The 26,681-nt window shown below is 51.0% G+C and overlaps 1 protein-coding gene across 5 annotated transcripts in view; it reads right to left on the reverse strand.

Moving 5' to 3' along the window:
- Positions 1–1,844: 1,844 nt before the first annotated feature.
- Ttc7b (tetratricopeptide repeat domain 7B) overlaps positions 1,845–26,681 on the reverse strand; it is a 216,906-nt gene continuing 192,069 nt past the window's right edge. For 3 of the 5 annotated variants that reach the window (XM_029541062.1, XM_029541061.1, XM_029541063.1), the window contains one exon: positions 1,854–2,842. In XM_029541062.1, the coding sequence (XP_029396922.1) occupies positions 2,621–2,842 (222 nt within the window). In that variant the 3' untranslated portion in view covers positions 1,854–2,620. Of the gene's footprint in view, positions 2,843–26,681 lie in introns of all 5 variants that reach the window. The other 2 variants (XM_021201845.1, XM_021201846.2) reach the window with 1 other exon arrangement.

Consider the following 26,681-nt stretch of genomic DNA (forward strand, 5'->3'; position numbering starts at 1 on the left):
AATAATCATAGCTGGGATTCTAGCCAGGTCTGTATGACCCACTGCCAGGTGGTCACTAGGGAACCCTATTGTTCTCAGGGAATGTCAGGGGTCAAATGGCAGACAGGGAATGGGGAACCACGATGGAGGCTGTGGATAGCCAGCTGGCCAGCCGGGGCTCCTGGTGGTGGCAGTGGGGCAGACCTGCAGAAGGTGCCCGCCACCTTCTTGCCACATCTTGCCCCCAAACCCAGTCAGGGTCTGTGTCTTGGAGGAGTCCTGCAGGCAGGCCTAGCACCGAAGCGCTAAATGGTAGCCCTGTGAAGCGATTGATCCCCTGTATTCCAAGCCTGGTACCCCACAACCCTAATCGCTGCCTGCTGACTCAAGTCTTAACACAGCAGCATGCTGGGAGGGGCAACTGTCCCCTTCTGGCAGTAAGCGCTGAGAGAGACAGACTCAGGGTCACACGGGAGGTACAGAGTGAGTGGGAGTTTCCCAGGGCAAGACCTTACAGAGCAGGCCACAGCCTGGGTTACTTGAAGCTCCTGTGTCTGCGTGTGAGACGTCTGCAGGATGTCCTTTTCCTGGTTTTATCTGGTGACAGTGACGTGTGGGTGGGAACCGCAGGAAATGAGTGACCAGTGGGGTGGCAAAATTGGCAAGAGCCGAGGCAGTGAGTATAGAGAGGCTGCCTCCTCAGACACGGCATGGCTCGTGTGTGTGTGTGTGTGTGTGTGTGTGTGTCTGTCTGTCTGTCTGTCTGTCTGTCTGTCTGTGTCTGTGTGTGGTCACTGAGGCCCTGTGCACCCTGTCAATTGCTGGTCTCCCCAGATAGGACTGCAGTCAGGTCTTAGGGTCTGGGGCCAAGTGTGTGGACATTTTTGGAACAGGCTGAAGACAGATGACTGGGAAGAGGGGAAAGTGTGAGCAGAGACAGGACTAGCTATACAGGAGGCCATGATCACCTGGCACCTTGCTCCAGGCTGCCGTTTTCCATACTACAAGTCCCCCTACCTCTAGCTATGGCTTTGAGAGGTGGCCGGGGGCGGGGCATGGATGAAGTTGGCTGAGATCTTTAAAGTGGCTGATGTTGGAGTGCTTCTATCCTGAGTGAAGGATATCAAGGAGAGGTGGCAGACCACATGGCTAGCTTCTCTTAGGAAGTCCCTTCTACTGCCCCAGGCCCTCAGCCAGTATGTCACCAACTCTACCTAGCATGGCTGTGCTGGGGGCTCTGACCTTCGCTCCAGCTGTTCTTGCCTCTTTAGGAGGTGCCCCTCTCTTAGGGATCCACCCAGTTTGCTCCAGTTTGTGTTGCTTTATAAGGTGTCCCTGACTACCATCTGTGAGATGGCGGCGTGGCCCCTTACTATGTGACCCTTTACCACGTCTACACTTATCTGTTTTCCCTCAGTACTTGTCTGGGTCACAGTCAGCCTTACTGGAATCACGGTATCTCACACATGGCCCAGTCCCCAAAGCCTCTCTGCCCAGGGCAGACCCTGACATCTGGCAGAGGCTAAGCCTCAGGCCTTTTTTGCCACGTAGTTTCCTTAGGTAAGTGTCTTGACCCCATATCTCCTCACCCATGAATGAATGAATGAATGAATGAATGAATGAATGGGAGTGAGGTGCTAGAGGCAAGGTAAGGAGAAAAGAATGCACCCAGCTCAGACTTGGCACAAGGAGCCAGCTCAGGCCTGAGGCTCTCTCTAGCGGCTGCCTGCACAGCTGATGTAGGCCCCTCCCTGTGCCCGGACGGACCTGTTCAGAGCAGGCCCTGGGATGGGAGAGTCTACACCTCGAGATGAGCAATGGCTGTTCTCTGGTCTGCCAGCTTTGTGAAAGACAAAAGCCAGGGGTCCATTTAAAAATCATTTTTTTTTTTATTAACATCATCTTCCTGTTTAGCCAAGTGTCTGTCATGTATAAGGAATGTCGGTAAATATTCCATTTGAAGCTTCTTTGTACATATTTCCATCGATAAATAAACTCTGAATTCACATAAAAAAGTTAAACTTAAATAACTCATATTTCCTTCTCTTGTAACAGCCATATATTGGTAAAATATAAATATTCTTAGACTCGGGCTTTGTTCTAAGGAGGAGAACAGTAATTCACCACATGGTACAACTGTTGACAATGAGGCCGAGACGTTGTCAGCTGGTGTCCTGGCATGGACGAGTACTGAGGTGGGAAACAGAAAATTCACATTTGGTTTTGGGCTGAGGGAGGGGCAGGAGAGGGGGGTAGGGGGCAGGGCAGTTGCTTTCATTATAGCACTGATAAAAAATAATCTGTCTGCCACTGAATTTTAACCTGGAATATCTTCTTCTACATTCACTGATTAAGTCTGTAATCATTTTACTTAAAACTCAGGTGTCGACTAACTGAATATGGCACATAATCCATTGGGAACATCAGTAGATTCAGAGAACAATCATGGATCTGGCAAAAACAAGACTGAATGGATGCAGGAGCAAAGAGCAATGATTCTGGGTTGGTGAGGTTAATCCACTCTGGTTAGGTATCCATCCAGGGCCTCCGTTCTGCAGATGCGTCCACTGAGTGACAGGATGGCCCTGGCAGCCCGCACGGACCATCTGAGCCTGTGTGGCAGGTGAGGCCGGTGGCCCCGTCAGAGCACACGGGGGATGACAGTGAAGGGCACAGCAGGGCTGCTGGCCTCCAGTTCCAAGGCTGTCAGGAAGCACTCGGTGGCTGCTGCGTCGTTGCCCTGAGCTTGGAGGACCTCGCCCAGCCCGTTCCAGACCTCATGGGCTGTCGAATTCACCTGCACTGCATCCCGGAGAATCTTCTCAGCGAGACTGTATCGGCCCAGCTGGTGAAGGACCAGGGCCTGTGGAGACAGACAGTCAGACACTCAAGGAGGGCCAGGTACCTACGTGACCTGGGCCATGAGAGACCCAAGAGGTAGGAATGTGTCTCCTACTCTTGGCACACACATTCTTGTCAACTCCTGAGCTTAGGAGCAACAGTTGAAGACACTGGTTGACCACATGAAACTGCTGAAAACCATCTTTCAACTACAAAGAGGGCAGTTGCAGACTGATGCGTGGCTCACTGCATTCAGAGGGCTAAGGAAGTAATGAGTGTGAGGTCACCCTGGGCTGCAGTAAGACCCTGCCTCAAAAACAAAGCAAGTGACACTGCCAACCAAATCAGAATAACAACTACACCACCCCCAAATCAGAAACCACATGAAAGGCCGTTTTATATGACTTATCTGAAACTATCTCAAGAATCAACAAACTGGAAAGGCCCACAGTGACTCAGTGTGGCTGACCTGTCGTGTCCAGCCTGTATGGGAGGGCATCTATCATCTGTGGCATCACTGGATATGGCATTAAAAAAAATTCCTAGTCTCTTGCCCTAATCAAGTGCCTCATGCTAATGTACAGTGCTGAGCCCTGCTCAGCTGCGCACAGAAGTCACCTTTCCACTTTAGTCAGGGTGTCTGTGTTGATCCCCAAATATCTGACCACAGACACGTTTCCCAGCTGTGTGGGTCAGTAAGTGCTTTTTCATCTAGTGGCCACACTCTTATGTAACTAGCCTTTCCTCTGTGTGGTGACACTGAGGTCATGGCCAACCTCTACTCTTGAATGTCACACCATTCTATGACCATCTTTCCAGAAAGTGTTACTCTGTCCTTTGAATGGGATTTTCTTTGTAGACCCACACTGACCTGCAGTTTGTGACAATCCCCCTGCCTCTGCCTTCTAAAGTCAAGTGCAGCCACTCTTTACTGGATTGTTAGTCTTTTATAGCTCCAGCAGCCTCTAGTGAGATGAACTGATTGAGAAACACTTACTGTCGGTTCATAAACAGACATGGGGCACTGATCTGGTTGGAGGATGGAGGGTGGGGGAGTCTGGTGTCCCCATTCCTCACAGTGGCCTTCGGTTATTTGGAGAGTCTCTCTTTAGGGTAAATGTCTCCAAAGTGGCAGTCATTGTTAGAGGCCCTGACTCTAACTTTTAGAGTGTTGCACACTTTCCTGTGAAGGTCAACTTCTCTGGTCTGCTGCTATGGAGGTTCCCCTCCGTCTCTGTTCTCTTTGTGCTAAGATGAGTGCTCGTGGTCCCCTCTGCTGAGATCTGCACTTCTGTGATAACCAAGGCTAGCTGATCCCCCTTTCCTCTGGACCCATTAGAAGACTATCTTCTACCACCGTCATCTTTGAGTCCTCTCTGAATCAAGATCCTCTGCCCCACCCCCACATTTATTTATTATTTTTGTGTATACATGTGTGTTCCTGTGTGCGTTTGTGTGCACCATGTGTGTTCAGGGGCCCACAGAGGTCAGAAGAAGGCATAGAATCCCCTGGAACTAAAACTGCAGTTGCTTGTGAGCTGCCATGTGGGTGCAGAAGACTGAAAGCCTCTGCAAGAGCAGTGAGCAGTCTTAACTGTACAGCCCTGCTAAGTCCTCAGTTGTTAGATGAAATTCACGAATGGCTCTGAATCTGGGGAGGGTGGTGTCACTCCCTAGCTTACAAAGTTAACACCCTTACAGGACCGACAATCTTCCCCAAGACACTGTCTTGTGACTTGTCCTGCTTTAAGGAGCTTATTTTGCCTTAGCAGGCAGGCCTGGATTTCTGCTGCTGTGCTGCAAGTGGCTAATTGTGCCTGCTTTTCGCTCTGTGGGGCACTGGCTCTGTCTTACAGCAGACAGTAACCAGAGCAGGGCCACCTCTATGTCCCAGTGAGCCACCCAGGTACCCTCTGTTTCAGCATTATGCTGTTTAGCTTCCACAACTATGAGTCATATTTTAACAGGCGGGATTAAAGTCTTTCCTCTCTACCATCTGCTTTTAAATATTTCCTGATCACCCTTCCTTGAACAATTATGTGACAATCATTTGGTCACCCCCTTAAGGAATCAAACCGTATATTGATGATATACATGTGCATGAAGAAGCTGACATCTTTATGGTGGATAATTTTCCTGCCCAAGATTTTGACATGGCCTGACATTGCTCAAATATGATCCCAACGGTTGTGGACTTGGTCTAATGCTGCATGCATTATGTTAATTTGGTTCCCAAAATTGCAGGAGGATCCACGCATCAAGGGACCCTGCCCCCAGTTGGTTGTGATTTGTAAATATAGTTGTTGGTGGCCAATGGCTGGGCAGGGAGACAGCTGGGACTTTAGGATCCCTGGGCAAGGGACTAAGGAAGGAGCAGGAAGAGGGAGAGCCTCTATGCCAGGAAAGGAGTAGAGCCCGCTTGAGGTGTGTTGGACAGAGAACACAGCCACTGTGTAGGTGCTGGGACACTCAGCCCAGGGGGGCTGCAGGAAACTCAGAAATATCAGAGGGGAGGTGTTAGCCATGTGGAGGTGGACCAGTCATTGAGCTGCTTAAGGCATATTAAAGTGTGTGTGTGTGTGTGTGTGTGTGTGTGTGTGTGTCTCAGTCTGTCTGTCTGTCTTTCATTTGGGAACCCAAAACCCTGGGACAGGCAGTGAGGACACTGAAGTAGGAGCAGCTGTGGCCTGAGCCACATGCAGGTGACATCACCATAAGAACAGGGGTGGATGGTGATCCTTCAGAGCAGTCAGGAAGTCAGCACCTGCAGCAGGTGCTATCTAGGCCCACAGGTCAACTCCAGCTGACCCTCAGGACACCTGCCCTGTGCCACCTGCTCCTGAGCCACCTGCTGGGAAGAGCTGGTTGGTGGTCAGCGGGATGGCAGCTAAGAAGCCTTGTGGAGGACCTTTGCTGGGGGGTTCTAGAAGGGAGAACCCTAGTTCTGGGGGGACAGGGTTCAGAAAATCTTGGTGGGTGAGGAGGAGGAGGGGGAGGAGGAGGAGGAGCAGGAGGCGATGGTGATGGCAGACAGGCCGTCACAGAGAGCCGGGCTCAGTGTGCATGGCTGTCTCCTCAGCCTCTCCATCCCTCTCAGAGAGGAAGGGAACTGGGTAGGAACCGGGAGATGACCAGCCCTGGGGCTGGCCTTCCTGAAGGGATGATTGTAACCACTGCAGTGCAGACAGCAGATGCCTGGCCCCTGACTTCACTCTGCTCAAGCAGGCCCAGTCCCTAGGCTAGGAAGTCTGTTCTGATATGGCAGCTACTGAATATGGTTGGGGCCTACTACGGGCTCCAGGGAAGAGCACGTCTACACTGCAGAAAGTCCTATAGAGCAAAGCCCGGTGGGTGGGAATGATTGACATCCTCAGTGCTAGGCACTGGCTGGGGGGGGTGGTGGTACGTGGGGTCTCTGTGGTCCCTGTGGTCCCCTAGTGGTTAGGTTAAGGTCAAGACAGACTGCCACTCTCAGATGACCTCAGAGCTTGCCAAACAATGTGTTCTTTGGAATTAATTCCTAAAGCCAGTGTGAGCTTGTCATAGGATTGAAAGGTAGGCCTCTCCCTATCTCCCCAGTGAGTCAAGGCCAGCTGGGAAATCAGCCACACTATAGGAACTACCACAGCATGCTCTTGCTAGCCAAAAGGTTGGCCAGAAGTGGCTGGCAGCTGGCTATGTGACCCAGCTCTTCCATGCCCCGGAGGCCTTCTTTCGGCCCTGGCCTTGAAGAACAATTCTGTAACAGAGCACTGACATTCCTTCCGAGCCCACAGGCCCTGCCCCTTTTCCTCTCCAGAGACAGGAAGCCCCACTCCCGAGCTCTGCATTGATGTGCTCCCTCTGCCAGCTGGCTGTACCCTCTTCATGGTTCAGCCAGGCTGGCTGTCACTGGACACACTGCTGAGTCCTTCTCATTTCCCCAGCCTCCATCAGCCTGACCCTTCCTGGTGAACTCCAGTCCCATCAAAACCCTGGGTCTCCTGATTTCCTGAGGAGCCCAAGATCCACTGCTCCCCTCAAATAGGTCAAGAGCACAAGCAAGAGAGAGGGAGGCTGACGACATACTCCGTGACCCCTAGACTCACAAATCCCTCCCCAGCATCGAAGTGGACGCGGCCTATGGGAGGATGTCCTGTGACACTCGCAGGTAGGTGCAATTCAGGCCTGTGCAAAAGAGCAGCAACAACATCTAATGGCGCCAAGCCCTTATTTGGTGCTAGGTGCTGGCGCTACCCCCATCATCCTCGACCACCACCAGGGTGGATGCTACTACAGATCTGTGCCACAGGCCGAGCACGTACGCCTATCTGTGGAACTGAGACTGGAACTGTGGCGCACGCCCTCACTGTGGGCCTCTTGTTCTTGCAGAGTGCAGGGAAGAAGGAACTCCTTGCTAGTCCTTTCATCAGACACAAATGCAGGCAGCTTCCCAAGCTTGTAATTATTCTAATCAGGTGTTTTATACAAATAAGATCTTGGTGATGCACCAAATTAGAAATAAAGGATTAAATTAAACCTGTTATTTCAAGTGAGATAAAATGGACTTGGCTAGTTTGAGGGCAATTAGCGGCTGCCTTTTTGTTGTGGTAATTGCTGCCCTTGCCTCAACACCTTGCCACATGCCTAGGGAGTATACAGGAACCTTGGGAAGGCTGCGGGTTCACGAGTCAAGGCCAAAGCTCCTCTGGGAATCTTGGACATCTCCATGGTGCTCTGCCCAAGAGCAAGGGCAGCCATTTGCTGAGCTCCAGGCAGGCCACAGTCTGTGCTAGTCCCAGGGGTATTGGCATGGCGAGGTGATCTCCATGAAAGAGCAGCTGTAGTTGGGGCCAGGTGTCTCGTCTCTTCCCAGCGGTGTCTGGGGAGTGAGTACTGGGCACTCTTCAGACAGGGTATGGATGACTCTCGCTCCCTGTCATTCCCCACGCCATCCCCAGCTGCCACTCACTGGACTTTTAATAGCTTTGTTCCCACTTCTAGGTCAGAAATGCCATCATTGCAACCTTGCAGGGAGCAGGGTCAGGGCAAGTGGCTCAAGGTGTCCTCAAAAACCAGAGGCGGACAAAACACCTGGGGCCCGCAGCTTGTATGAGTTTTCAGTGTGCGAGGAGTCGATGGTAGAGTCAAGAGTTTGCTGAACTGTCAGTGAGAGATGTTCTAATGGCAGAGAATGCCCCCCAGCCCCATTTCCTCACTGAGCTTTGCTGTGGGTGATGACAGGGCAGGGACTGGGTGAACCCCATCACCTCAGCAAGCCCTGAAAACTCTGGATTCAGGAATATGACCTAAGCATTAAGCTAGTACAGTTCCAGACCAGTACCCTGCCCTGGTTTTGTATGTGCTATGATGGCCAACTGAAGTAGTGTGGGACTGTCTGCTCCAGAGAGAGGTAGGCTCAAAGACACAGGCTTGCTAGGACAGGCACAGGCCAGTTCTGTACTCACGGCAACCTGGATGATGAGGGGCAATGTACACCACTGACCAGAAAGAAGACAATAAGCCAGGGATATTTTAACAAATGTTTCCTTAAATCAGAGACTGACAGTGAACTAGTTCCACTCTCAGAAGCCCACAGGGAACAATGACTTTGTCAGGATGGTTGGCCCTGGAACACAGAGCTTTGGGTGTCCCTGAGCCTCTCCACAGCCATCTTCCTCCTCTGAAACGTTAGAAGAGCTGTCTGTTCTGGGCACGAGCCCTTTGTTATGTAGCTCAGGGGACTGCCATCAGCCCACCCTGCTTCCCACTGACCCCTGCAGAAGAACTGAAGCAGCGCCTGTGGCGGCGGCGGTGGTGGTCCTTGGTCTCTCTATCTGGATTCCAGCATCTGTGGGTGGGGCCCGGTTCCCACTAGGCTGTTTTCTGTTTCCTTTGGCTGCCCAGAGCAGAGGACAGGCAAGCATCTGTGTCCAGGATAACTATGTCAGTCTGGCTCTGTGCCAGGCATCCTCAGTCCAGCCACCTGCCTACACTCTTCTGTCCACACCAGAGCACACCGCAGGAGGGGCTTGCACTCTGCCACTTGGCTCCCTGGAGAAGGAACCAGGAGGTCGGGTAACCCTATTTTCTTTCAGAACAGAGTAGGGTGGCTTTGCAGCTCAAGTCTATTTACCCTGTTTTAACCCAGCTCATGCCAAGGCCTTCCTGACAACCTGGTGCCCACTGCGGATGCAGGGCAGCAGGTACCCCAGTGCATTTGCATGCAGCTCCCTTCTTAGCACATGGCTTCTGCTACCACCCCCGAGTGGCCTCCAGGCACTCCAGTGAGGACAGAGCATTTATGACGCTGCTCAGCTCTCGGAACAGCAAGGGCAGCTCGAGTTCTGCTCTGGGGACCCGGGCTGAAGGGCAGCAGCGGGGAGGCTGCAGGGACAAAGGACAGCAGGGAAATGCCATCTGCCAGCTGCCAGAGCTCTGTCACACTGCAGAGAGGGACTTCTGCCAAAGGTCAGCAGCGGGTTGAGAGAGCTCTAGAGCTACTGACTGAGGCCAAGCTTGGTGCTATGTGGCCTTTCTCCAGGGCTGGGGTGACATTAAAGGTAACTTTCTCTAATCCCTGTGGCCTCTGCCCTTCACACCACACTACAACCCCCAGCCCCACTTGAATGTCAGGACCGGAACAAGGGCTGCCTCCTCCTCCTCTCCTCCAAGTTAACTACTATTACTACCACCACCAACCTTGTAGGCAGCCCCTAGTCAGACCTGGGATATGGTATGCAAGGCACGAAGAAGGAGGAGGTAGGTGTTGGCTTGCGGCAGGGGGTAGGGTGCACTTAGCATATGCCCCTGAAGTTCTTCATTACCTGGTCTGTAAACACCAGGAGAAAAGGACCTGGTGCCCCTCGTGAGCGACCCGTGCTGCCCCACACAGGTGGCAGGCCCCTATTCACAAGCGACATCTGAGGGCAGGAGGCTGCTTTCCCATGGGGCTCCTTTTCTGTGTCAAATGCATTATTTGAAGAAATGTGCCTTCAAATGTGCCTAGGCCTTCCAGCAACAAGCTAACTCATCAGCAAACCGACCTCTGATTCTTGCGTGCTTGAGAGCCAATCAGCTACAGAGCAGCAGTACTCAGCTGACAGGGGTTCTGGTCCCTGAGCTCGCCTCAGCAGGGGGCCTCCTACTCTTGCCTCTTCCAGTGACCAGGATCTTGTTATTCCCCAGCATCCCTGGCACTAACAGATCTCTAATGAGCCTTTCTCTCTAATCCCCGAGCTCTGATGCTCTCCTGAAGTCACATGGGTAAGTCCCCTTCAGCTTCTACCTGGCAGCCTTTAAAGACCTGAAGGAACTTCTGGAATAGCTCACTCCCTCCCTTGCTCTCTCTCTCTCTCTCTCTCTCTCTCTCTCTCTCTCTCTCTCTCTCTCTCTCTCTCCCACACACACACACACACTTCCCTCCACTTGGCCTTTACAGGGATGGTAAATTCAAATCTTTCTCCATATGACTGCATTCTGCATCATGTAGGTCCTCAATGGAAGAGGCTTCATTGTGGGTTNCTCTCCTGAAGTCACATGGGTAAGTCCCCTTCAGCTTCTACCTGGCAGCCTTTAAAGACCTGAAGGAACTTCTGGAATAGCTCACTCCCTCCCTTCCTCCCTCTCTCTCTCTCTCTCTCTCTCTCTCTCTCTCCCTCCCTCCTTCCCTCCCTCCCTCCCTCCCTCCTTCCCTTCCCTCCCTTTGGCCTTTACAGGGATGGTAAATTCAAATCTTTCTCCATATGACTGCATTCTGCATCATGTAGGTCCTCAATGGAAGAGGCTTCATTGTGGGTTCAGAAAAAGTTATCATTAAGTCTTGGGAAAACATGAGGATGGCTTTTTTTTCATGGATATTCTTTTTGAATATTTTTTTAAAAGTCACATGACTGGCAGAATCTTTTAACACAGCTTCTTTTCAGGATGGTTTAAGACATCCTAGAGGAGTGGTTCTACAATTAGAGATGCTGGAGGGATGGGCTGTCAGGCAGTCAACACTGGTAGAAGTCTGGCTGTAAGCCCGAGGGTCCGTTCAGCCAGGCCTTCAATTTCCTCTGGCCTAATTTCTTTGAAAGGGGGTACTGAGCACTAGTGCCAATGTATCTATAGGCTATGGTAGCCTTTTAGAGAACCGGGGATCACTGGGTTAATTTTGGGGAGGGACCACAGCCAACTGGCTAACCACTTCCAAGGTCTGAGATGTCCCAAGACCACCCCCTCCCACGGAAGGAATTCAGGGTGCACTTGGGGCAGAGGGCAGTAGGTAACAGGAGCATCCCCATGGCCAGCGCCCTTATTTTGTGGGTGGGTGGGGCTAGTGGAGGCTAGGAGAGAGCAAGCACGGCACTCCTCAGGGTCTGGGGAGGCTAGCTCCCCGATAACCAGTCTGTTAAAATGTTGATATAGATGCTATGTCTTTTATTACTACCTATGCAGGTCTGTGTACTTCTTTAAATCAGAAAAAAGGGATTTGTTCAATGTGCCCTCACTGGGAAGGGGAACAACTCCTCACCCAGCCGTGGCCCATCTTCAGGGTTCTGAATGAAGGCCACATCTATACTATATACTATATACCCACTGCCAGGGCAATGCTGTTGGCAGCTGCCATACTGAAATATTTACAATGATAAGAAAGTCAGTATGACTCTTGAGCAGACATATTTTTTTCCCTAAACAGCCCCTATGCTGGGACTGCATGAGTGAGCCACAGAATAGCATCTGTATCCCCAGGGCAGGCTCCGCTAACTTTGCTACAACAGAACAGCTTCTAGCTCTCTCCTCCATCCATAAATGTGCGGGAGAGCAGGGGGTACCTCAGCACCACTGTGCCTGTACTGTGTGGCCTGTACTGTGTGGCCTGTACTGTGTGGCCTGTACTGTGTGGCCTGTACTGTGTGGCCTGTACTATGTGGCCTGCTAGAGACTCAGGCAAACTATCTCAGGGCCATGCTTCTTATCCCCTGAAGGGCCCAGGCCCGGAGAGTAGACCTGCTGTGAGTCTTGCCCTGCTCTGGTGTCTTGAGCAGAGCAGGGCTGTCTCTTAAGTGTGCAGAACCAATGTCTACCTGAAGGAAGGAAGCTACAGGAAGCATCCCAGATGCCAAGATACAACTCGCCTCCCTTCTTGCTAAGTGCATGGGAAGGGGGAAGCTTAGGGTCCACTTAACTGGAGGGGAGGAGCTGTGACCCCGAGGTGGCTGTGAGACAGACAGAAGACATGTATCTAATTCCTCCTGGTGGACACACCAGGTGCCTGGCTCTTGAGAGGATGAGCTCATTTAATAACCAGTCAAACGCCCAATCAGAAGGCAGTGAGGCAGAGGAGCAGGGTGTTATTGTTACCAACAACGTCAGGACCAGGCATTCTGCCTGGGCACATTGCCCTGGCCCCAGACAACTTCGCTTGCCCTTGGGATTAATGTGCAATGATTTTGCTAATCAGGAAAGAGGGAGATGTGGCTCTTATAATGGAAAGACACTGTGTCTCAGCTCTTCTCTGAGGTCACACTGTCTTGGAAAATCATATCTAGGCAGTCTGGGTGCTGCCCCCTGGCCCTGAGACAGGGAACGCTCAGTGGCCCTAGTGTCTGAACACCCAGTAACACACTGCAGTGCTTGGTGTTACTGCAAGCAAGGGCTCTGGGAGTCAGGCAGGGGGCTGTGGGGAATCCCAGCAGCAGAGGAGATCCCTCTGGCAGCAGCCTGAGGCATGATGCCCACAAGTTAAGCCACCAGTCAGCACGGTGACAGCCCCCGCAGCTCTGCCTGGTGTGCTGACCCACTTGAGGAAGTGTCAGGCCAGCCAATCCTAAGCAGCATCAAAGGACATCCAGTTAGCAGAGGGCCAGGGCCACTGAGGGGGTTGAAGATAGTGACAAGGAAGCCTCAGGCCTCCCCAAGATGTGGGGAGGGGATGCACCTGTCTCACTCTGAAACTGGATGTGGTCCAGTCCCTGCCAATAGCCCAAAGCGAACCTCTCTAGCTTCCCCTCCCCTAGCTGCCACATTAAGCTCGTATTTTGCTGCAGTGGGATGAGATCATAGGCTGAGCCTGACTTGCTCTTAGGAGAGAAGTGCTTTGGTCCTGATGCTGTGGCAACTGCCATTCCCTAGGCAGTGTGTCTTATTCTGTGGGTGCTACCTGGCTGCCCTTACTGGTACTTTTCCACTGGCAATGGGCAGGAGACTCCTGTTGTCTTATTTATACATCTCCCTGGTTGACTTATTTATTTATTTTTATCTACCTTCAACAACAAGTCAGGCAGAAAACAATGAGGCAGAACAGCCTTGAAGTCAAGTGCTTCCCCATGGCCCGAGTTATCCACACAGTGGAAAGTCTGGTGCTAATTACCTCCCAGGGGGCCCCACCTGTCTCCAGAAGAGACTTCTGTCCCTGCCTGTTTAGAGAGGTGGTATGCCACTCCAGGAGGGGTGCAGGAGCACAGCTGTCTAAGACCCCTGTTTCCACATAAGAGGCCCAGCTTCCCTAGAGGGAACATGGATAGGTGGGACATCCTCAGGGCCCTTGTTGGGGAGGGCAGAGGGCTTCCAATTATGGGCCTGTCATGGTCACAACAATTTCTATGTAACCAGCCAACAAAAGGGCTGATCCGAGGCTTTACTAGAGTCCCAGGGCCTAAGAGGGGAACTCTTGGAGATCCTGACCCTGCTATGGTGGCCTAAGCCTAGATCCCTTGCCTATGGCCTGGTGGGCCCCACTTGGTACAATCTTTGTCTCATCTCCATGACCAAATTCCAGACAAGAAGAAACAGGGAAGGCTCGAGGTGAGCAGGTGCTGTGGTGGTGGAAGTGTGAGGCTGGTTGCTTACAAGGGACGGAGCTACCAGCCTTAAACCTGATTCCCTGTGACCCAGTTCTTCAAGCTAGGCCCTCCTTTCTCAAGGTTTTACTCCTTCCTAAACAGCACCATCGGTTGAGAACCAAGTATTCAGACAAAGGGGCCTATGGTAGTATAATATATCCACACAACAGTCCCTGACCCCAGTGCCAACCTCTTCTCAGGACAGGGGGAGGGAAGCCATGCCTTTGTGGGTGTTCTCTGGATTCATTTTCCACCAAGCACTACAAGCAAAAGCCTGGCTCCAGGAGACTTAGTGAGGTGCCTGGGCAGAAGGCAGGGCTGGGGCACCCCGCCTCCACCCTACTATGTGACCTACGACCGACTGCTGACCTAGACTGAGTCTTGTCTCTCCAAGAGTCTCACTTTTCTGGAAAAGAAAGATACAGAGCATATGAGTAGCCAGGCCTGTTATTTACTCCATATTCTGGGACATTATTGCATACTCAGTGGGCATGTTGTCCCAGGAAACGTGCGGAAAGCAGTGGCCGATGTGGCCAGAAAGGCTCTCAAGGACGAGGCTGGGCAAGAGGAAGAGGCTGAGTGAGATGCAAACCGAGCGAGCGCCCTAGGAGAGCCGCTGTAGGGATGCGCTCGCTTGCTCTGCATGTGTGACCAGAGAGGGGCTACAAGTGAGCCTAACTAAGTGCAGCCCCAGGAGCTCCTGGGAGGAGCAGCGTCCCTTTCTGCCTTCTCAGAAGTAAGCGGATGAGCAGATTTGGGCTGAGAGTGCTAGAGGCTCCAGGATTTATAGGAAACTTGGAAAGGCCCAAGAAGTCAACAGTACAGAGCAGAAGCCACCAGCTGCTAGACTAGGGGACCTAGGGTCACTGAGGCAGAGGCCACATTTACTCATCTTCTACCTCTGGGCACTCGAGGTGCAGACAATGGATACTGTTGATTGTGAGTCACTTCACCCCCCCACCCCACCCCACCCCAGCACACTCTTGGTTACTATAAGTACTCTGTTGATGACCACAGAGTGGGTGCTAGGTCCTAGCTCTGCCCATTACCATTACCCATCTTGTCCAGCTTCTCTGTCAAATGTACTCCTGGCCAAGTGTAGAACACTATGTGGGAGGTGTCGGTTTCCACACCCATCCCTGAACGTTGCCTGGCGACGTGACTTCTCTGAGCCCATCTGGACTTCAAATGGCGAATGCCAGCTGCAAGAGGGCTGCCAAAATGACACAAAGCCTCAGTGGTCTCCACAGCCAGGGCACCAGAGAGGATGGCTGCCATCTGACTCACCGGGGTACAAACACAAGGATGATTTACTACCTGATAGAATGGATGCGGTCACTTTGGCCAGCACCTACCACATCCCTGCCAGGGTCTGGCAAGAATTATTTTTCCATTTTTAAATAGGAACAAACAGAAATGATAAGACATTTTCCAATGAGGGGGAGGGGGCTGAAACTGATTAGCCTTGGAAAAATTGTCCCCAAAATAACAAGACAACTCATCATCCTCTATCTGGCTGGGAGAGGGGTGGGGTCTCACTGTCCAGCACTAGGCCCCACTCAGCCATTCCTCACCACATCTGTGCTTTGCTGGTAAAACAGCGCAGGGGAAGCCCTGTATCGAGAGAAGGAGAAATAGACAGGTTGCCTGGAAGCAAGCTTTCACTGTTGTTTGTTTGAATAACAACCCCCTCCACACACACACAACACACACACCAATTGCTCTCAACTCAGACCCAGGGTTGGAAGAAGGAAGATAGTGACCAGGCTGGGGACCTAGTGGGGATCTGGGGACAGTGTGGCTGTGCAAAGAGGAAGGTGTCCACTGCAGAGCTCCTGGGGAGAACAGAGACTCAGCAGGCACTTTCGTTCCCTGCACACTGAGCTCTCACCATTTCCCAATTCAGTGCAGAATAAATCAGCATCAAGATCAGAGGCATCTCCTCAAGGGTTCCCAGTCAGTGCTGAGGGGAGCGTGGGAGGTGCTGCTCACCTGCCTTGGTATAGGCACTGAGCTCATTTGTATGTGGTCCCTGCTATGTATCAAAATGGGGGCCTGCGGTCTTGAACAATGACTTGGAGGGAGACTAGAACATTAGAATAAATTAAAGCATCCGCTATCACTCCTGTGGCTATTCTGCTCACAGAGACATGTTCAGTCTACAGATTCAGGAAAGGTAATGGTTATTTTATGCTCTAACCTGGTATGGTCATACCCAGAGGTGACCTGTTACTGGCACTGGCTGATCCAGCATCAGTCCTATAACCCTGTTACAGGCAATTCTTGTTCTGACTGTACACTCTGCTAAAAGGAAGGTCCCTCTTTCCTAAAGAATGGGGAAGGGGCAAGTCCACAGGGAACCTCACGCTTGTATCCTGGGGGTCCTAGGGGAGTCTCGTATTTCCCATGTGACTTTCATGCTACTGTTTTTGGAGAAAGATCAGGTACTGAGGTGAGGTGCTTGTGCTAGGCCAGAACCATGTCTACATCCCTGAGGGCAGACAAGGGGTTGGCATGACTGCTGTAGAGGAAACATGTCCTGGTCAGACAGATCTCCAGTGCATGTCAGAGCGATGTTCTAGATGCTGTTTCTTCTGCTCCAAATTGTGTACTCTTAGCCACTACTCTTTCTGGCCCTGGCCTGGGCAGTTCTGCAGTTCTTCCTTCCCTGGTTCCTTCAGCCCTGCCTCTGCTCAGTGCCACAGCATCTTCTGAGGCGTGGCCTTGAGTGTTCTTCATCCATGATCCCTCTGATGTCTCTCTGCTTCCCCCCTTAACAGCAATTCCCTCTCTGGCCCTTGAGTGCAAGTGATATAATGGCCAAAATGGCTCTCTGGAAGAAAAAAAAAGCCCAGATGTGTGGCACTTGCCATTTTCCACAAAGTAAGTCCTTCTATCAAGACTAACTTCATGCTACTCACGTGAGCTTGCTGCACTGGCTTGGAGTTAGAAAAGGCTGTGCTTTTTGTCCCCAATGCTGGGTAAGTAAGACCAGTCCCCTTCCAAATGCTGGTGTGCCTTCAGGTGACACTAGAGCCACTAGACACCAATATCAGTGTCCAAACCATACTGTTCTCTTGAGGGTTGAAGGGAACAACGCAAACCCCAATTTTCTTTCAGCACTGAGAATACAGAAGGACACAGGATGAACTTTCTCTAGCATGGAGCAGCTCTGGTAGGGGCCCCAGGCTCTATGCATCTCCCCAGGAATGTGTCACCCTGGAAACATGGCTAACTCTCTGCAGCTTCCCCCTGGTTGCCAGCAACATGACCTCTGAGTTTGGCTTCCCAGAGACCCTTCTTAGCCGGCAGCCAGCGTGTTGCCTGATGCTTGCTGGTGGGTATGCAGGCATCTGAGCGAGGTAGTGGTGGCTGGAGGGGGCTGCTGCCAGCAGGAAGCTGGTGACTGTAGCTGGCTCTTTAATCAAAGGCACAAGTGTATTTGTTACCTTTGTATAAAACGCAGGCGGCAGGTAAAGAATTTAACAGCTTGTGGGAGTTCTAATTAGAGAGCCAATTATAACTCGATTGACCTGCCTTGCTTTGGAGGGCCTGGAAACTTGCATGTTGTCCTTAGGAAGAAGCAGATTTTGCTTCTAGTTTGTTCTGGGAGATCTCCACAGGGATCTTTGGTTCCGGCCCCATGCATCTGTCTAGATCTGGCAGCCTGGTGCAGAGGATGAGAGAGAACCTGCAGGGCCCTGGACTCCTGTAGGGAGGGGCCGAGCTTCTTAATTTATGAAGACACAGCATCCCCGGTCAGAGGCTGCTCTGTGCCAGGCTAGCGGCTTCTGCTGCATTTAGAAGGGCACTGGCCAGAATTTCAATTATAGATCTAATCAAGAGTCAGCTCTTAGAGAGGCAGGATCCCAGGCCAGTGTGTGTGTGTGTGTGTGTGTGTGTGTGTGTGTGTGTATACTTGTGTATACCATCCCCCTACTCCTCTCAGCAAATCACTGTTGTTACCAGTCTGGAGAACAGGCAACAGACAGACATGAAAAGGGTGTGCTTCATACATGAAGCAGCCCAGGTGAAACAGCTGTCATCTGACACACCTGCAGGCCTCTAGCTCACATGTGTGATCACAGCTTACTTCCTGCTAGGGTGGTCACCACCATCCCTCATGGACAGAAGAGCCGAGGCCCAGAAAAGTAAGGGGGCCTCATCCCTGTTGTGCGGAACCTATGTCTAATTCAAGCCATGTCTGCTCCTGATGTGTAGCCAAGAGAGGCTGTGCTGTCTGCGCTCCTCCTTCTTCTGTACGGCATAGGAACAGGGATGAGCAGTGGCGTCTGCATGACTGACTGGCCAGAGCCTAGATTTTCCACGGGTGTTCCTTCTCTCCTGCTCCATAAGTGCTGGCACGCATGGACTCTGCTCGTGGCCTCTCTCTTGCTTCCTCTGTGATTTTTGCCTTAGCTTCAGCTACCACCTATCGCCTGTTGCCAACCCCAAGTCACTGACCCAGCCTGATGCCAGGCTAGCACTCTCTGGTCCGTGCACCAAGCCTTACTGGGCTTCCCTGCTCAGCACTTTTCATCTTCAACTGTCCTTAAGGATTCTGTTTCCAGGTTACCAGCCCTCTTTTGCTTCCAGAGCATCGTCTCTCTCTACAGCACAAATATAATCACATTGGCTTGGCTGTTTAGATTTTATCTTGCACAATTTCAAACCTTCAGAAAAGCAGAAAGGCTAAGATATCAAACTAATGGCCAAAGTTAACAGCTCCTAAACCTTTTCCTTATAAAGAAAACTGTGGTGTGTGTGTGTGTGTGTGTGTGTGTGTGTGTGTGTGTGTGCGCGCACGTGTGCGCACCATGTTATGCTTGCGTAAGTCTGAGGACAGCTTTTGGCGTCGGTTCCCTCATGGTCCTGAGAATTGGACTCAGGTTGTCAGGCTTGGTGGCAGGCACCTATTGATTCACCCCGCTGGTACTGCTAATTTTCTTCTATATTAGCTTAATTAATCTATTTTGGGGTGAGTATTTATTATAAGCGACAGGCATTTTTATCTCTAAACCCCCTTTAAAATTAAGGATACTTTCTTATAACCACTTGAGCATCTCAGACTCACAACTGTATAGCACCCTCAGAAATGATGTAGTCAGGACCCCTGGTACAGCCATCACCGCATCTGCCTTGTTCCTTCCTAGTCGGCGTCTGCTAAAATGAAGAAGCTGTGATGATCTCTACATCTGCAGTTCGCCTGACTCACTAGTGAGGTGAGGTCTGAAGGCACACACTTGCTACGTGTCCATTTTGGACTTTTTTTTTTTTTTTTTTTTTTGGTTTTTTCGAGACAGGGTTTCTCTGTGTAACTCTGGCTGTCCTGGAACTCACTCTGTAGACCAGGCTGGCCTTGAACTCAGAAATCCGCCTGCCTCTACCTCCCGAGTGCTGGGATTAAAGGCGTGCATCATCACACCCGGCTTCATTTTGGACTTCTATTTGCTATTCAAAGAGACCTTCCCATGGGAGATGGCTTCCCAAAAGCTTTGGGCCTAAAAGTTTTACCATTCTTCTGCAAGTCCAGAAATCGAGTGGAGCTGACATGGCCCAAAAGGAACCCCCAGCACTCAGCGGGGAGCTCAGAACATGGCGGCAGTCACACACTTAATCTATGTTCAAAGGTAGGTAGCAGGCTAGGGAGGGCAGGCTAGGGAGGGCTGCAGAGTGAAAGAAACTCAGGATGCAGGGGCCAGGAATTTGTAACGGGAGTCAGAACCATTACAGGGAAACACAGACCAACCCAGGCAAAACCTTCCATGCCTTTGCCAAGCCAAGAAGTTTCCTGTGAGCTGCTGGTATGTTGTATTGAAACAACAGGGCAGCATTTCGAAGAATAAACGGCATGGGTAGGATATATCAGGTTTGACCACATTTAGGTACTGAGACTGAATTGGCTGCCAGTCACCTAAGACTTCAGAGCAAAGTCAGAAGTAAGCAGGGCTTTGGTGTCTCCCTTCAGCCGAGGTGAAGAAAGACCTAATGCACAGTTTGTACGTGGGAGCTGGTGCTGCCCAGGTTGCTTTTGGGTCTGTGACTACGGTCCCTAGGGAGAGCCAGGTCACCTGATGCCACTTCTTCCTGGCCAGTGGAGGGACAAGTGTTGCTGGGTTGGAAGGTCCCCAGACAAACAGAAACTGCCTCTGGAGGAAGTTCCTGCCCCTAGGGATGCTTCAACTACAGGGTTAGGGTGGGGACAGCTGGGCTATATAGCTGGACTGGAGCCAAGTGATGACAAGCAGGTTCTCTATGCCCAGGGGCATTCCTTTTGCTTAAAGGAGGACACAGATGCCTAACACCCCAAACCGGTTATAAACTAAACATAAGTCATTAAAAAAAAAAAGAATTTAAGAATCTTCAAGACACAACTGACATCACTTTTGACACTGGCTGCTCTGTCCCTGCACCAATCATGACTTTGGATACTCACTGTATCTTGCACTGGGCTGGCTGTTTCTAGAGTTGCCACATGTTCCCAAATCAGACTGTGAAGCCCCCATCAGGGGAGCCCATTCACAGAGCAACCCCAGGGCCCCGAGGCCCTGGACAGGAGCCATGGATGTTTTCCTCAAGAGGATATGTTCTATTCACAGCTATGGACTCATGGAAATCACAGAGGAAATCTACACCTAGGGATGACAGTGATGCTGACAGCTCATCCTATACGGAATCTATAGTGACACACAGGGGTCCTGCACCTACTCCGTCCATCTACCGTGAGAAAGTGGGAGTTTACAAGTGATGTATCCTTCAGTTGTTCAGTATTTGCATACCACACTCAAGGTCCTAGGTTCAATCCTAAAAACATTCAGTCCACAAAAAAAAAAAAAAAAAAAATCCAACCCAATTCAACTCAACCCTAAACGGAACTGAACTAAAGCAAACCAAAGGAAACCCTCAAGTAACAAAACAGCAAAGAAGGCAACAGAGCTGGGGCCTGGCAGCTATTCTAACGCACCCGCCACTGGGGCTCCCACTCCTCATGCTGACAACAGCTCAGGCTTGCCCTGATTTGTGCTAACTTACAGCGTGACCAGGGCAGATCACCTAGAGCCGCTTTCCTCTCCAGTAACAAGAAATTCTCCATTTCACTAAATACTGTATGTAACAATGGGTATGACACACAACCTTTCAAATTATACTGTAGTGAAAAAGTGAGATTTAGGGCTAAGTACGAGTTGAAAAGGCCTTAAATTGTCAATGAGGCTAAAGTGCTACATGGACCACTAGAAAGAGTGGAGACAGAACACACCGCAGCGATGACCCATCAGCTGGAAGGGGGCACGTTCCCCTCTCTGGACCAGGCGCTTAAGCCCAGCCATGCTGAGTGGAGAGAGCAGGCAGAGACGACTACAGGCTTATTAGGGACTCAGCAAGGACAGAAAGCCCTCACAGACAGACGGCTGGGGAGGCATCTAAACAGCTCACAGGCCTTTGGAGAAGTTGCTCTCTCTAGTTTTTAAAGCAGTTTCCTAGTTCTAAAAGAACACAGAAGACAATTACTAGATGAAAGAGCCTTTGTAGCAGACTGCGGGGCGGGTTTTGCTGCGTCAGTCATTCTTTCTGTGCGTGGGAAGAAAGCTGACACTGGATGAAAGAGACTGGCTTCTGAAAGGAGGAGGGCCTTTGAGTTCTATTCCAGGAGTACCTGTGCCTTAGCCAGACCAATGGAAGGAACAGAGGCTTCTCCCAAGAGAAGCGGGAAGGCAGAAGGTAATCCTGGACGGTTAGTGTCACAGGACCCTCATCAATCTGATGGTCCGTCAGACCGATGCAGGAGCAGAGGCTACCAGGCCCTACAGCCCTAGTCTCTGCCCAACAGGAACACGCTGGGAGACAAACTTCTGATAACAAACCATAAAACACAGCGGGAGACAGATAGACACCTCCAAGGATGGGAGACAGAAAACACCAAGTTTCATGAGGCCAATGTCAGCTCCCTTATTAAGAGAGGCTCCCCTCTTTCCTTGCCTCACAGCCACCACGCCCTACAGGAGGAAGTTTTGACACAGTAAACAGGCTTGAAAGCTTGAAGACAGTTTAAAGACAGCGCTAACATCAGGTCTCCATTTGAAACTTCAGAAGAGAGGCCAGTGTGTGTGTGGACAGTGTGTGTGTGTGGACAGCTTTGTTTTGATGGGACACCTTAAGAGCTGTTCAAAGAACTGAAAACAGAGGCATGATGCAGGTGACAGTGCCAGCAAACCTTGTGTTGTAAAGCCTGCCATCCACATAGGGCAGCAAGGGGCATCCCTAACACCGTAGACTATCCTGCCATTAATGCCCTCCTCTGGAGTTTATGCCCTTGTGGCTAGCCCAGAGCCTATGCTTCAGACCTTAGGCCCAGGAAAGCCCTCACAGACAGCCTGTGTACCCCACCCCCCATCCCCAGAGAACCCTGGACTGTGCTCTGCACTGAGCAGTGACCTGCAAGCAGCCACAGGTGGCAGGTTCCCTCCCATCCATCACCCCTCACAGACTGTTTGTTACCTTATCTTCCTCCAGGGAACTCTGAAGCCTTGCACCTTCCTAATCTCACTGTCCCTTCTGAGCTATCACTGAATGACAATGGCTCCTGTCCTTTTCCTGTCCCTGGCATGTCTTGGAGCATCAATGTTCATGGGTAGATCGCTTTATCGCTTTAAGCTTTTGGTTAGCTGTTCTCGGCATCACCTCTGACAGCTGGTCTCTGCCTTGTCTAGCCTTGTCTTGGAGAACTGCTTAGTCCTCTGGGGCATACACTGATTCTCCCTGCTTGCTTTTTGTGCTGGAGGTGAATGGCGGGAACAGTGTTGATTAAGCTATCCTAGGGCAGAGATCCCAAAAGTAGACAGTTCCAGCTGTCCTGGTCAGAAGCCGGAAATGGTCTTATGTCTTTCTGTCTTGGCCAGAGGGGACTTGGGTTCCTGATGAGGATTTTTGCCATCTTTCTTCTCTTTCACATGACCTAAATGAGCACCCTTGCCTGGAAACTGTAAGTGAAGATGTGGCTGAAACTGAGAGGCAGTGGACTTCTTACTGGTGGGCCCATGCCTCAGTCTAGTTTCTTCCAAAAGACCTTCAGACTAAGCATCTTTATGGTACCCCATTTTCTAGGACTCATTCCTGCTGTATGGAAGCTCTGCCTCTTTCTCTTACGTTCCCAACTACAATCTTATGAAATTCCTTGTCAAGCTCACTCTCCTGTTTTCTGTGAATGTCACTGAGTTCCAGAGACCAGGACCTGGAAGCCACTGGTCCCAAGTTGTTCTGGTGGCTGTTGGTTAGTCTAGGACTCTAACACTGTTATGCTCATCTGGGATGGGAGAGAAAGGTTTCATGTTTCTTAAACCCCACATTTCCTGCATTAGTGTTAGCTGCTGGTCCTTGCTGTGGTTCACTGTGCACTCCCCCTCTAGCTTCAGATCCTCTCCTATGCTCTGGGCATCCTTGCCCCCCATGTTGTCCACTCCAACAGACCTTGAATGAGCCCCACATCTGCTCCTGTTTCCTACCGTTTTCTTGCCCTGTCAAACACTGCAGGGGCAGGCCCAAGCCTCCTGGTGACCCTCAAGATCCCTGCTTGTTACCCAGCAACAGCTTCCCTTCTGGTCTTACTGACTCCCCTCCTCACAGGCTTCCTGGCTCCCTTCCACCTTTGCCTCAGAAAGCCCTTATTCCTTTCTTACCTGTCCATCTTACACATTGCTCTCAAAGGCCCAGGCTGATGTGATCAGAGGGCAACCAGATGTCCGTTTGTAGAACTTGTTCCTATCCTGGTAACTGTGTCCTTGGCTGTACCGTCTCCATGCCTGTCCTTGGCCTGCAAAGTCTGGCTCCGGCAGACCATCTTCTCCCTGAGGCCACCCCTAGCCACTGCTGTATACCTTCTTCTCCTTCCCCTCAACTCAAAATACAGAATGGCCGCTTTGGGAAAAGCCTGCCCATGTTTCATTAATGCATTGCAGACACTTCGAGCTAGACTTTTAGCACAGCAAATAAATGCAAATTTATACATTTATGCAAACTAACATTAGAAAATATTCCTTTGGGTTTTCTGGGCAAAAGTCTGATCACTGTGAGAATACCTCCACAGCTTTCAATTCCTTGTCTCATAAACTTATTGCTTGCTTAATAACTGTCCACACTTAGCCCCTGACCCCTGGTCTGGGCTAACTAATTACTACTGGGCAACACCTTTGTTTTTTCTACCTTTTCACCACATTGCTGGCTGTAACTGTTAGAGATTATCCATCTCCCTGGGGGTTCGTTTCCATTTACCTCTCCAGTCTGACTTCCCATTCACATTCATCAATGCTATCGGCCTCACCTTTGCTTTTTAACAATGCAAACGCATTTGCATTCTGCACAAGGCAGGCAAGCGCTGCTTACATCTCTAGCAGGTAGGGAGGCTCTATTCTCAGTGTCAGCCCAGGCTCCTGCACGTGTCCTGCCGCTCCCTGTGCCCTCTATCAGCTGCCAGTGTCCACCTGTGACAAACAACATGGCTTTCTGCCTGCCAGACAACTCCTGGCAGCTTCTCTGTTCCATTCTGAGCACTGGGGCTGCTGTGGACAAATTTTCTGTCCTCAGGTTTTCTGTGCCCCATGGTGTACCTCACGTGCCTCCTTATCCTGGGACCTTCTTGGTTTTATGGTGGTTCTGTTCTATGTTCTTCCAACTGGTACTCCTGACCTTTATAGGCCCCAGTGTGGCCTGCTGTGGCCTGGCTTCCCGAGGTGGCTCTCACTCTCTTGTAGGTACTGAGAAACTCAGTGTTCATCACTGTTTTTGCCTCTTGCTGCCCTCATAGGCCTGGCTGCCCATCCCCTCCCTGTATGTCTGCTCTCTGCTTTCAAGGAGTTCAGAGACTCACAGACTAGCCTGGTTCCTGTGAGGTGTTTAAGAATCCTGTGAGCCATTGGGTACTTAGCCTCTAAAAGCAGCTGGTGCTAACATTCTTGGTTGTTGTATAGATGAAGAAACTGAGGCACAAGGAGAGGAGCATCTTGCCTCAAAGCTCCAAAGGCAATGAGTAACAGCATTGGGATTCTAGCCCAGGCCTGTCCAGAACCTATAGCCCTGCAATAAACTGTGAGCCACCTTCTTGATCTCTCTGACACTGAAACCCTGCTCTGCTTTAAGAAGCCGGGGCAAGGTCTCTTGATGTTCCAAGGCTCAAGACCTGTGGATTCCAGGGATTCTCTGCAGGTACTAGAGGACCCAGCATCCCAGAAGGAGGAATTTGCCCTTGGCTGTGGATGGGCTACCCTCAGCTGTGGCTAGCTGAAGCTAGGGGGAAAAACACTGGCAGTGAACGTCATGTACAAGATCACCGGGAAGGAATCTTGCAAGCTCTTTGGGAGTTCCTGACCACAGGCACTGGGAAAAGCTGCTGAGCAAGAGAAGTTGAACTGCCCCATATCTGCAAGCAGGCTGCCCCAAGCCTGCCTTTGATCTGATGCAGATACCAGGATATACCGGGTCTGAGAGCTCAGGGTCTGAGGTTAGCATGTCCCCACTGGCAAGACCACCAAGGTGGCTAGTGTCCTCAGGCCTGGGGAGGCTCAGAGACCCTGCCTGGCTCTCTTCCCCTGTGCTGGCCACCTGGTTGGTTCCTCAGAAAGGAAAGCATTTGCCTGGAGCAGGGGCTTAAAGAGCTAAGGGGGAAACCCAAAACCTCTCCTGAGGTGACTTTCCTATTGATCTTTTGTCTCAAGTGTTTCCCTTGGGGATGAACAAGAACCACTTCTCTGAATAATTCATCATCGGCCCGAGGTAGCAACTCGCTTCTTCTTTTTAATGAGGACTGGGCACTTTGTGTTGATTTAAGTCTTCTGCAATGTTCTAGCAAAGGCTGGGAGACCTGAAAAGCTCTTAACACATCTCTCTTTCAATAGTGAGACAAAAATTAAAAGCCATGTAATATCTTTAATCAAACAGAGTGATGTTTAGATAGTATGTAAAAGTATTTATAAAGCTGCTTCTCTTAAAAGGAAGTGAAAAAAGTGAGTGACTGTAAGTATGACCAGGCTTGGTCTATTTTTGAAACTGAAGATGGCTGCCTCTGGTTTTCTATTTAGTGAACATCTACTAGGTACCAGGGACTCGCAAGGCTTCGTACTCAGCCATTTTGTTTAGTTCTCACACAGCCCACGGGGGCAAGTAGCCACCCAGCCACAGAAATGCCATGGGTCCTGGAGGTTAAACAACAAACACGGGTTCGAGTTCAGACCTAACCCTCAGGTACACGTGCCTCTCAAAAACAGCAGTGACAGCTCAGTCCCCTGTCACAGCTCAGTCCTCTGCACTGTGCAGCACCAGTAAGAAATGGGGAGGCGGTGAGGGCTATGGGGTCCTTCTGGGTACATTTTACCATTAGTTACAGAACCACGTCCTCTTAGTCCTAAACACACAGCCGGTCTAACAGAAGGACTTCTTGCAAAAAGGGCATGGGAGGCACAGAGAGATTCTGGGCTCTTCTTGGGGCTAAAGACCGTGCGAGGCTCGACTGGGACCTGATGTCTGTTCCAGGATTCTGTGTCTAGTTCCCCTGACCCCATGTCACACACCTTTGTCTGATGAGAGGCATGAGCTCCGAGGGCCACAGGTGGAAAAGGCAAGGCCATGCCCTTTTCTGTGGGCTGCTAAACAAGAGAGACCTCTGCTAAGACCCAAACTGCCTCAGAACCTGAACCTGGTGCCCTGGTCCAGAGGAGGCTCTATGGCTTTCCACCGACTCCGAAGATAGACCTTCATCTTCAGCTCAGTCTCACAGCCTGGAGACATGGACAGAAATGTTGTGGAGGGCATCCCTGTTAGCCATAACCTTCTGGAATGACACCAAGATGGCAAGTGGCCTACTCTACGACTTCTCAGAGATGGCCTGTCCCCAGCGGTGGAGCAGCAGGGAGATGTGCTCTTTTCTCACTTGGGCACCCAGAGAAAGGACACATGGATCTCTGAAATTGCCTCAGGTATACATGGGAGTGGAAACTGGCCAAGCACCTCTCTTTTGTGTACTGCGAGGGCACCCCTCCCTTCCTATAATAGGGTGGCCAGTACCTTGGA

Source organism: Mus pahari, chromosome 7 (genome assembly GCF_900095145.1).
Source record: "Mus pahari chromosome 7, PAHARI_EIJ_v1.1, whole genome shotgun sequence".
In the NCBI taxonomy this organism is placed as follows: domain Eukaryota; kingdom Metazoa; phylum Chordata; class Mammalia; order Rodentia; family Muridae; genus Mus; species Mus pahari.